Source organism: Malania oleifera, chromosome 1 (assembly GCF_029873635.1).
Source record: "Malania oleifera isolate guangnan ecotype guangnan chromosome 1, ASM2987363v1, whole genome shotgun sequence".
Lineage (NCBI taxonomy): Eukaryota > Viridiplantae > Streptophyta > Magnoliopsida > Santalales > Ximeniaceae > Malania > Malania oleifera.
Window position 1 is genome coordinate 33,776,908 of NC_080417.1, and position 11,994 is coordinate 33,788,901.

Here is an 11,994-nt window from a genome sequence, read left to right on the forward strand (position 1 = left end):
CATAAATATTTAAACTTTATTAGTCCAAAGTGGATTTTAATTTAGTAATTGACAAAGGTCTATATATATATATAGTGTGTGTGTGTGTGTGTGTGTGTGTGTGTGTGTTGATGAGCCATTTGAACTTTATTTTTGACCTATTATTTTATGAGAAGAAAAATAGAGAAAAAATTATTATATTTAATTTTTTGTCCTTATATATATATATATATATGTTGATGAGCCATTTGAACTTTATTTTTTACCTATGATTTATGAGAAGAAAAAAAGGGAAAAAATTATTATATTTAATTTTTTAAGTTTAAATTTTAATTATTTAATAAATAATTATATGAAAATAAATTCAAATCATGTGAATACATACCATGAAGTACATACAAATGGTAAAATTACTATAAAATAAGAGAGAAATTCACTTACTCCCCCTACACTATACAATTTACTACAAATGTCCTCTTGAACTTCTAAAAATATTACTTATACCCTTAAATTATTTTCATGGTTGTGAAAAACTCCTTCAGTTAACAATAAATAGTTAAATTTAATGAAAATTATAATGCCAATAAGGGGAAAAAAGAAAATAAATTATTTTCAGGCATGGATGACAAAAATAAAATAAAATTAAAAAATAATAACAAATAAAATATACTTACAAAATTAATTAGACAACAAGAATAAAGAAAAAGGGATAAAAATTAGAGGAATTGTAATTCTATAAAATAAAAATGCACTATATCCGCATTACGTGGATAGAATAATATACATAAATAAAATAGCATATACTGTGTAGTTCTATTTATTCACATAACATATATATTATGAGTTATATTGTACTATCCAAAAAAAAAAAAAAAACTTAATTTAAGAAATAACTTAACTTTATAAACAATTTTTTTTATTTATTCATAAAGTTATTGTGTTTTATACATAGAGAATATAAATTATGTCCGGAACTTTGCCCAACAATTTTTCGTAATCCTACCGTTGTTTGATTCTCATCATCGAGAAGTTGTTATCGAGTGAAATTAAAATAAAAAGGTATAAAATTATTCTTATTATTTTAACTCATGGCTGTTAACTCCATTACCTGTTTGATAATCTAGAGGATGTATGTATTACATTTACATTGAAAAGTTTAAAGAGGCATTTATAGTGGATGGTCTAATTTTAGCACGTACTCCTCCAAATAAACCTTGCAATTGAACAATACTCGAAAAATCCACAATATTCTATTTATTTCATTAAATAACATCCTTTCTCTTTGCAGAATTTCTTTTTTTAGATCTTTTTTCCATGGCAAATATAAATGCATTACACGAGGCCCCCTAATTTATTTATTGCAATTTAAAATGGGGAAAAATAGAAGCAAAGAACCAAAAATGATATTTAAGTTAAAACTAACAATAGTTGATCATCTCATCATGTAGTTGCATATTTAGAAAGGACCATCTGATCCATGTGTAAAATTTCAAGGTGTACTCAAGAGTACAGCAGCTCTGTTAGAAATCTCTTCACATAAAAGCTTGAATTTAACAGCAGTAACAATAGTATCAACAACAACCACGAAAAAAAAAAAAAGAATTTACAATTAAACTACATGTAAAACCTTAATGTAACATGTGAGCTACTACTAAGCTGTAAAAGTATGAAAAAATAGTACACATTCAGGGTGTAAGGAGGGCAGCTTTGGGTGTCAAGGTTGATAACCATTCCACTAAAGCCCGATTGGCAAGCTCTGGAACTTCATCATGCGGGCAGTGTCCTGCCTGTAGGTTTACAAGGGATGTGTTTGGATAGAATTCTTTTATTCGACTAGCTTTGGCTGGACCAACCCACGGGTCTAGGTCACCCCAGAGCAACAACAACGGGCAAGAGAGTTTACTCAAGACACCGTCTAGAGTGTACTTGCCCTGGTTAAACATGAACCGCGTCATTAATCTGTAGATAACAAAGGAAAGAGATCATAAAGTTAAGCAAGGGAAACAAGTTTGCATAATGGTCAACTTTACGGTAAAAAAGCCCAAGGGTTGAGTCCTAAGGTTCCTTGCCTACTCCAGAATGCGAGGTTTGGGCTTTGAAAAAAATTTGTTTTACAGTTCAAAGAATCCCATGTAAACCCTAATTAAAAAGATAATCATTGTTATTGTAATCAGTACATCCATATCCCATACCACTTATTTTTACTGAAACATAATGGGATAGGATCCAGATAAGTTCTCAGATCAATTAATTATGACTGTTTGCTCAAATGTAGAAGTTCTCATATTAGGATGGAATGGAGGAACATGTTCACATCAATACCTGTAATAAACTTCTCCGGCATTAGGGTCAGCTGTTGGTCTTGTTATTGATTCAATAAGATAGTCATCCACATTGGAGGTATTTATATATACCTGCATTAACAAAAAGAATGTGCTCTCTGGAAGTTTATTTTTCACCCAACAAGAAAAGAAATATTTTATTCAGACATAAAGACAGAATAAACAAGATGAAAGCCAAGAAGTCCGCCCAAATTAACCCTGTGTTTCATAAAAAATAAAATGAAGTACAACAAAGCCCTATACTAAGCAGATCAAAGCTCTGCAACCACCAGAAAATATTGAAGTACTAAACTAAGGTATGATTAAGTTATAACCACTACCATATATCACGCTTTCAAGAACCTCAAATGAGCTCAGACATATTTTTTGAAACTGTCTTGCTTCATTCATGCAAGGCTGGCAAGCAAGGTGTGCTTATTTTACCATTTCATAATTTAGATTGATCTGTTCCCATTCACAGGACCAAACAAGAAATCAAAAATATTGTGATATGTGGCTCATATGCTTGATGGGATGCATGTAGAAGCAGAAGGCATAGTGGAAAATCAATATGCTGAGGAGCAGTAGGGAAACCATCGACAGTTTGGCTAGGACCATTGACGGTTTGGCACGAAAATTCAGACAATTTACATTCTGTCTGAAATTGTTGACAGTTTGGCCCAATCTGTCAATGGTTTGGCTCGGGAACCCATTACATATTTTTGAATTTTGAACAATGGATGTTAAGTTGGTTGGAGTTTGGAGGGAAACCCTCTAGTAACTTTATATATTCACTGGTCTGGGTGTATTTTCATTGTAAGAAGTAAAAAGATCATTGTAAAGTGTCTTTTGATACCAAGATAGTAAAAGTACTTTGCCGATTGCTCCCGTGGATGTAGGCATTACCGAATCACGTAATTCCTTGTGTTGATTTTATTTGCTTTCATATATACTGCATGAGTGTGTTCTGTATTTGATTTTCATTGGTTGCTGCATTGAAATTCCATTGTGCAATTACGATTCTATATACAACAAATTGGTATCAGAGCAACTGTTGTTATGGCTTCGGGTACTTCGTCAGCGAAATTTGACGTTGTCAAGTTTGATGGAATCGGGAACTTTGATTTATGGCAGAGAAGGGTGAAAAACTTCGAGGAGGGGCGTATTGGCTGTTTTTCTCACCCTTTGGGGGCTCCTTTGATTTCGCATTTACTCTATGCAGATGACATTTTGATTTTTCTTAATGGGGAGAAACAATCCATGCAACGTCTTATTAAAGTTTCGGGTATCTATGAGCAGTGGTCTGGCCAAATGATTAGCAAAGAAAAAACAGCTATCTTCTTTTTAAAGAAAATTCCAATGTGGCAGAGGCGGAGTCTAATAAGATTAACGAGATTTGTGGAGGGTGTTTTCCCGGTCACTTACTTAGGTGTCCCGCTTGTTTCTGGTCGCTTTACGATTAGATCCTTGGAACCATTTGGTTCAAAAAATAAAAAGTAAGGTGGCAAGGTGGAAGCTAAAGCTGCTATTGCAAGGTGGTCGTCTAATTCTTTTAAAGTATGTTCTCACTTATATGGCGACTCATTTGTTGGCGGTATTAGACATTCCGAAGGTAGTCCACAAGAAGATGAATTCTATCCTCTCAACTTTCTTTTGGGGTGAGATAAATGGAAAGCCAAAAATGAAGTGGCGCTCGTGGTCTAAACTGTGCAAGCCCACTAGTGAGGGGGGATTAGGTGTTTGTGATTTTGGCGAAATTCAAAAATCTCTACATATGAAATTTGCATGGAGGCTCATGACTTTACACTATCTTTGGACAAAATTCTTCAGTGCTAAATATGTGAAATAAGGACATATCTCCATGGTGGTTTCTAAAGACTCGAGTTCTTGGTTTTGGAAATCAGTCATGTGGGTCTTACCTCAGGTGATGGAGAACGTGAAGTTGAAGGTAAAGAATGGCAAGGGTTCGTTTTGGTTTGATAATTGGTTGGCTAGTGGCCTACTTTGTTTGCAATTTAACAATATTCAAAATTCTCTGCTTAATATTAAAGATATGTAGGTGGATGGTGCCTGGGATAGGCAACACTAAGTGGAGTTGGTTGGTAATGACAAAGCCGAAGAAGTCATATAGAATATTGCTTGTGGGAGACCAGGTGAAGATATTCTAATTTGGAAACTCAATCATAAAGGAAGCTTCATGTTGTCAAGTGCTTGTGATTTAATTAGAGTCAAAGGGCCACAAGTAAGGGATATGGATTGGTTGTGGCACAATCTCTTGCCAAAAAAAGTCAACATATGTGCTTGGAAAGCTCGTTTTGACAGATTGCTGGTGGATGAGAAAGTTCAATCCTTGGGTATTGCTCTTACTTCTCGGTGTAACTGTTGCGAGCTAGGGCAAACAGAAACCTAGAATCATGTCCTTTGCTCGAGCGAGATTGCTGTGAAGGTTTGGGATTTTGCTGCTACAGCCTTGGGGGTTCCTTGTACGAATGTTGTTTCTTGGATTTGTTGTGTTCAATAATGGTTTACTTATGCTAAAAAATCGACTTAGAGGGGTGTAATCATTGGTATCTTGCCGAGTTTAATAACTTGGAGACTTTGGGTGCGTCGTTGTAGAGTCCGAATGGAAGGTGCTAAGGAATCGGCTGAAGGAGTTTGGTTGGCAATCAAGGTATGACTTAGGAGGATTTCGGAGAATATGAGATCAAGAGGATCCCTTTCCACTCAGGATAGCAAAGTTTTAAGTGCTCTTGAGATTCCAATTATCACTCCGAAGGCACGGACTCCTTGTGTTGTTAGGTGGGGGAACCCTCGGGTTGGGTCCGTAAAGTTGAACGTAGATAGTAGTTGTCGTGAAAACCCAGGGACATGTGGAGGGGGTGGTGTGATTCGAGATTGCAGCGGGGCTTTCCTGGGTGGTTATTCTTCCTTCTTTGGCTATGGCTCTAATAATAAAGCCAAACTTAGGACCCTGACGGAGGGAGTGCAGATGTACAAAGAAATGGGTTATATGAATGTGGAGATTGAATGTGATTTTAAGGTAGTGGTTGATTGGGTTCATTCTTGGAGATGCATGGTAAGGTATTTGTGGGATTTTTGGGAAGAGCTTCTTGAGGCTCTTTCCATGATTAATTTCACCATTGCTCATCAATTCAGAGAAGGAAATAAAGTTGTAGACTTATTGGCTCGTCAGGGAGAGGAAGACACCAGTATGAGATATTTGGAGTTTGCTTCTTTACCCCGCCTAGTTAGAGGCATGATATGCCTTGAAACAATTGGTCTTCCTCATTTAAGAGTCTAATGTGTCGTTTTGTCTTCGTTTCATTTTGTTACGTTTCGATTTTATCCGTTTGTAGCTTGTTTTGCTAGAACCACGGTATTCCTCTGCCATAAGTAAGGGATTTTCTAATAAAGAAAGGAGGTGCCGCCCTCTTTTACCCAGGGTGAAAGATTTGCTTATGCAGCAAGGGATGGTAAAGACCTTGTATGGTGTTCAACCGGAAGACATGGATGAAGCAAATTGGAAGGAATTGGAGGCAAAGACGGTGTCTACTATCAGATTGTGTCTGGTAGATGACGTGCAATATCATGTCATGGAAGAGGATTCTCCTGCAGCTGTATGGAAAAAATTTGAAATTCGGTACATGTCTAAGTCTTTTACGAATAAATTCTTTATTAAACAAAGGCTTTATTGGCTTAAGATGGTGGAGGGTTTGGATTTGAACCAACACATTAACGCATTCAATCAAATCATAAGTGATTTAATGCGGATTGATGTGAAATTCAAGGAAGATAACAAGGCGCTGATGCTACTAAATTCCCTGCCAACGTCACACATGTATGAGAACTTGGTTACGACTCTTACATGGCGTAAAGAGACCTTGAATTTTGAAGAGGTGACAAGCGCGTTGCTGGGCTTTCATCAAAGAAAGAAAGTCGGCGACAAAATTTCACACAATGAAGGGCTTGTGGTGAAGGGTAACCATGAACGTGGGAGAGGAAAATTTACATTCTGTCAAAAACTGTTGACGGTTTGGCTTGGGAACCCATCGCAGATTTTTGAATTTTGAGCAATGGACGTTAAGTTGGTTGGGGTTTGGAGGGAAACCCTTCGGGAACTTTATATATACACTGGTCTAAGTGTATTTTCATTGTAAGAAATAAGAAGATCATTGTAAAGTGTCTTTTGACACCAAGATGGTAAAAGTACTTTGCCGAGTGCTCCTGTGGATGTAGACATTGTTGAACCACGTAATTCCTTGTGTTGATTTTATTTTTTTTCATATATACTGCATGAGTGTGTTCTGTATTTTTTTTTTCATTGGTTGCTGCATTGATATTCCGCTGTGCAATTACAATTCTATATACAACAAAAAATACCAAGAAAACTTGCACATGCGTAAAAAGGACCTTACTAAGGCATATCTTGGCCTATGGCCCCAGAGAACTGTGGCCACCCTTTATGTACGTGTTCCATGTGTATGGTGCTTGAAGCAAGGGACATTGCTTTCTAGTGTCTATTAGCATAAACAACAAGCAATAAACCTAAATGTATCAACATACTGCTTCTACTTATAGAATAACCTCCTGAATTTTCCATTTCAGCAATTATAATTTTTTTAGTAAAGCTATAGTTAAATTGGAAAGAAGTTGATCATACACTCTTCAATACGGATTCAATGCGAGCTGGTTGCTTTGATTGCCAGAATACAAATCCAAGAACTATACGCTGAAAAGCTTCCTTCAATGGTTTTAAGACAAACTTCTGTAGAACTGTATCTTCAGACTTATTGTTGTCACTATTTGCATTTCCAAACTGTCCTGCAGAGTTTAATAGTGCAACACCAAACACTTGCTCAGGTGACCCAGCTGCTGTAATTAAAGCAGTAAATCCTCCAAGACTGAAAAATGAACATGGTTCACATGTCAAATTTTCAAAGGCGTGATGCAAGAGAACACCAAATTACAATGGAATGAAATAAGCAAAACTAGAGATCTTTTGACAGGACTTGTGCATGTGCACGGTTGTGTTTGTTATTAGCTCAATGTGATAAATAAGATATGAAAATATCAAGGACATCAAATCCATTAAAAACAAAAAGGAAATAATATATGTAAATGTAAAAACATCTATTCCTGCATTGAGCATGCTGGAATAGATCTATAGAGAGGCTGTCTCTGTTGGCATATAATTTGACAGCACATAGGATCCCAGATAGAATATAAATCAAAAGCAGAATTTCAATAGCTGACAAGAACTGCCCAGGATGGAGCTTGGTAAATTGACAACATTCAAATCATATTTCTTGATAAAATTTGAACGTTATCTAAGAAGGTTGACAACTTTCCCCCAAACTACAAAGGGGAAAAAAGTGCTCTTGTTTACAGCCCCCAAAATATCATAACAGAACTTAAGCAAACGGAAGCTTAGTAGCCATGTAGCTAATGCAAATATGATTTAACACTTGAATAACTCGTATTGCTTAATACAACTCAAAAGAACAAATTGAAGTAAAATTGTGGCAATTCAAGACTCAATCATGTGCTCTACTCAACACTTGGCGAACTACACTGGCTCATTAAAATAACAAATGAATAAATAGAGCTTGACTTGAGAGAGCTGCAGTTAGCTTTTCTCATGCAAAAGTGGGAGGGCTGGCATGGTATAAGCTAGAGAGAAACTAGGTCACCAAGCACAGCAGCATTAATTACCACATTTTTGTTTGCCCCAAGGTTTCATAGCCTAACAAACTACTAAGAACTAACTACTTGAGTTTAAGTGCGATGCACAGATTATTAATGAATTCAAGCTTCAAGGATTTGTTTAAGGACATAGAAATGGGCAAAGCAGTATTTGATTGTATTTCCCAAGCTGTATTATATGTAATCTCCAAAGAAATTGAATGATCATGGCACAAAACTAAAACAAGAAAAAAGAGATGAAAAGAGATTGATCTAGGCTTGTAGCCTGGGGCAGTCAACTTTGAGTTTAAGTGTGATGCACAGATTATTAATGAGTTTAAGCTTCAAGGATTTGTTTAAGGACTTAGAAAGGGGCAAAGCAGTATTTGATTGTATTTCCTGAGCAGTATTATATGTAATCTCCAAAGAAATTGAATGATCATGGCACAAAACTAAAACAGGAAAAAAGAGATGAAAGGAGATTGTTCTAGGATTGTAGCCTGGGGCGGTCAACTGGCCCACAAGGCCCAGTCAACTGTCCTAGGCATTATAGGCCAGACCGCCCCTCTTGGGGCTGGCAGACTAGTCCAGGCAATAGCATGGAACGGTCAACCAATCCAAGGGGGTAGTCGACTAGTATACCCTATCAATGACTTCAATAATTAGTTTATCTCTAACGGCTAGCTGCCGGTTGACGAACCCATGACCTGGGTCAACCAATCTATGCAGCAAAACTAACTCTAATAGACAGAAAATGACTAATTTTACTCAAAACTTTATATATAAGCCCATTTAAGCCTAAGGTGCACTAGCCAAGCATTCTAAACTATTTTATCACATGCTAGAACTCTTTCCTCTCTCTAAATTCTATTTGCGCTCTGATTTGCTCATCCTTTAGAGAAGTTTATAAGACTCAAGCGCCATCACGCCGTCTATTCTTTGAGAATTTTATTTTGAACTTCAAATTGCAAATCTTTCCTTGTGAGAAAACTTTCAAGTGTATTCAAATCTCTATTGTAACTTGTAAGTTGGTGCCCTTGCCATCAAGTAAAGCAAGGAGATTGTAATTGGTAACCTTACCGCCGTTAAAGCAAAGGGTGTAGTAGAATCTAAAGATGGTTGACCTTAAGAGAGTAGACATAGGCCGGATGGCCAAACCACTATAAATGTGTTTGAAATATCTCTTCCTTACTCTCTTTTATTTAAATTTCTTTATTTGTGTGTTGCTTGGTTTATTTAATTTGTTTCAAATCGGGTACTCAAGCATTTAATATTTTTATAAAACCCAATTTACCCCCCCCCCCCCCAACCAAAACTCTTGAGTTGCCTTTGGACCAACAGTTTTGGGTCCAAAACTTAACATGCATAGCATTAAAGTCAAAGCAAAACACTCACGAGCAGTAATACCCAAAAAAAATGCATGTCTGCAACTTGCAAGTGTTTAACTAGAGAACTAGAGGGATCTTCCATTTCACTCCCTTAACATCAGAAATAGAATGAGATTTCTCATATGCAAATTTCACTATAACCCAAACTCTTGAGATTTAGAAAATTCTAGTATGATTATGTTGGATTGTGGCTCATTCAAAGAGTGATTCACTTGAAGTTTGTAAGAGAAGAAGTTTTTGAGTGGAAGGCATAGTGCCTATACATTGCTAGATAAGAATATTTTAAGGTTTTCATATGCAGGGTTATTTAAATGCAGCCTAGGGTTGAAAACCTAAGCAGTTCAGTTAGAGCATACTGATGATTTTTGCTGGAGCAAAACATTGTAGCATTCTCTTTCTATTTTTCTTATGTTATGCTGTGCGTGTGTACGCCCTACAGGTCATATTCACAACAGATTAAATGTGCTTCAATATGAACTAGAAAATTAAAGAGACAATATACAAACACTGGATTTAGTTTATTACCTGTTTCCAACTAATATTGCCGGTTCTTTCACTATCTCCTTTAAGAAATCTAGAACCTGATCTCTCCATACCATGGCATCATACTCGATAATTGCTTTGTCGCTCCAGCCAAATCCTAGCAAGTCTATGGCATAAACCTTGTATCTTTTGGCCAACTCAGGTATGTTGTACCTGGCAGTAGAATTTCATTGTAGATTTGAGGAAGACCTAAAATGAATTTATTCAACAAGCAAATAAGTATAAAGGCATCATCACAAGAATAATGGTCTATACTATTTGCATTCGTTTTGAGTTTAGTGAAAAGGAAAGTGCAAGTAGACTTCAATATCAAGGAAAAGAATATTCTGATTTCTGCATACAGAAAAAACCACAATCACATAGAGTTCCAAATTTTGCAGCAAGCATAGAATTATCTACATGACAAACATTGATGAATACCTTACCCCTGATACTCTAGCATTAGATGAGCAAGTAGCAGAAAAAGAAAAAAAAATCAGATTCATGAAACTCAAGACTGGCAATTGCATTTACCAATTTCTAACATCAATGCAAAGTAACAAGAAATCTCAGGTTTGAATCTTGGGAGCACTGGGAAGGGGTATTAGATAGGATATGTGCTACCTCCATTTGTATACTCAGGCCCAGAGTGGGCCCGCAATGAACACACAATAAAAACCCATACGTTGGCCCATTATCTCAGTAGATTAGTTGAGTGTCCAAAGCCTCTTAGAGCCATCATTTCAAAAAAGACAAAAAAAAAAAAAAACCCATACTTTGTGTTCGGGAGCATAAATTTCGAGTCTTGAATTTGGATTTGAGTAGATTGGACAAAATTAGATATAATTCTGTCTTACATTTTATCTAAATCCACACAGATCAAAATCCAAGATATCTCTGGGATATATTAGTTTGCCATACAAGGATCTATGGGGGTAAAAATGCAACCTCCAATGAAATGCAGAAGCACCAAAGCCATGAATAAGAACAATTGGAAGCCCCTCTCCTTGCTCCACATAATGTATTTTGTGACCTCGCCACGACCAAAAATTGTAGCCCTCCGGTTTGAATGGTAATCTCTCCATTCCTGAAGAGAAACGAAAAAATCTCAATTTTAACCAAGTTCCATATAAGGAATGGAAGCACACCACATTCATCGGCAACATCTAAAATCTACATGAGAAAAAATGTATAACGATAATAAGCAAACATATTTTCTCCCAAAAAAAACTAAAAGACACTCTTATTTTAAATCGCATTGATTTAAACAGAGGTTTTTCCTTTTACCTCCAACGGGCTCAGTCATCAAAGAAGAACCCATCATCGAAACTCCCGCAGCCACAATTCCTCTCAGACCGAAACCCCTCCTATTGATTTCACATTTGCTTCCTTCACGGATAGAGAGGGAGCGGAGATTAGCATTAGAACTCGAAATATTCAAAACTATTCGCTTAATAAGGTAGATCACGAATCACCAAAAAGAAAAAGGTGGATATAATGAAATAAAGAATTAAAAAGCTTACTGTGGTGATAGGTTCTGGCAGGCGCAACAAACCGGGGATTGTTGGGACTGAAAAACTCCGTTCTTAGTGAAAGCGATGTTGCGCAAGAAGCAAACATCGGAAGCTTTAAACCGATAAACCCTAGCTCCAGAATGCGAAGAACGTACAGATTGTTGAAGAATAGTAGAGAGATGAGCTGAGCTGAGTTACTGAGTAGTTTATGTGGTTGGAGCAGTTTTCGGAAATGTGGCGAATTCAAAGCCCCACAGGTTTTGTTTTCCTGTTCTTTCTTTCTAGTTTATTTTCCCGGGAAAAATCGTAGCCAGCCTCAACATTTGATCGCGCGAAATGGTAAACGAGGTCGTTTCGGCTTTTAAGATGGTATTGAATTGCTTTTTCAATGATGTGACTTTTTTTTTTTTTTTTTAAGGCAGGGAACTGAGCCATCGTCTGCACCTATAAACGGTAGGAGCCAAATTTAATTAATAAAAGTTTTGATAGCAATAAAGAATAGATTAGAGCTTTGCATCAAATAAAGAAAGTAATATATAAAATTTATTTATGTTACAAGCATAAATTTTAAATTTTAGTTTTAGATTT

General features: G+C 36.3%; 1 protein-coding gene across 1 annotated transcript; it reads right to left on the reverse strand.

Moving 5' to 3' along the window:
• Positions 1-1,497: 1,497 nt before the first annotated feature.
• On the reverse strand, positions 1,498-11,750 carry LOC131146284 (pheophytinase, chloroplastic). The gene is made up of 7 exons (XM_058095765.1): positions 11,416-11,750; positions 11,180-11,281; positions 10,841-10,979; positions 9,896-10,066; positions 6,961-7,201; positions 2,302-2,393; positions 1,498-1,938 (listed from the first exon to the last, which is right to left on the reverse strand). The coding sequence occupies exons 1-7, from the start codon at positions 11,510-11,512 to the stop codon at positions 1,665-1,667; spliced, it is 1,116 nt and encodes a 371-aa protein (XP_057951748.1). The 5' UTR covers positions 11,513-11,750; the 3' UTR covers positions 1,498-1,664.
• Between the last annotated feature and the right edge of the window lie 244 nt (positions 11,751-11,994).

Coding starts and splice junctions, on each gene's coding strand:
- LOC131146284 (XM_058095765.1), bottom strand. CDS start 11,512: ATGTTTGCTTCTTGCGCAACATCGCTTTCACTAAGAACGGAGTTTTTC. Junction 7,202..9,895: donor GCAATATTAGTTGGAAACAG/GTAATAAACTAA, acceptor TTCATTTTTCAG/TCTTGGAGGATTTACTGCTT. Junction 1,939..2,301: donor GCCGGAGAAGTTTATTACAG/GTATTGATGTGA, acceptor TGTTATCTACAG/ATTAATGACGCGGTTCATGT.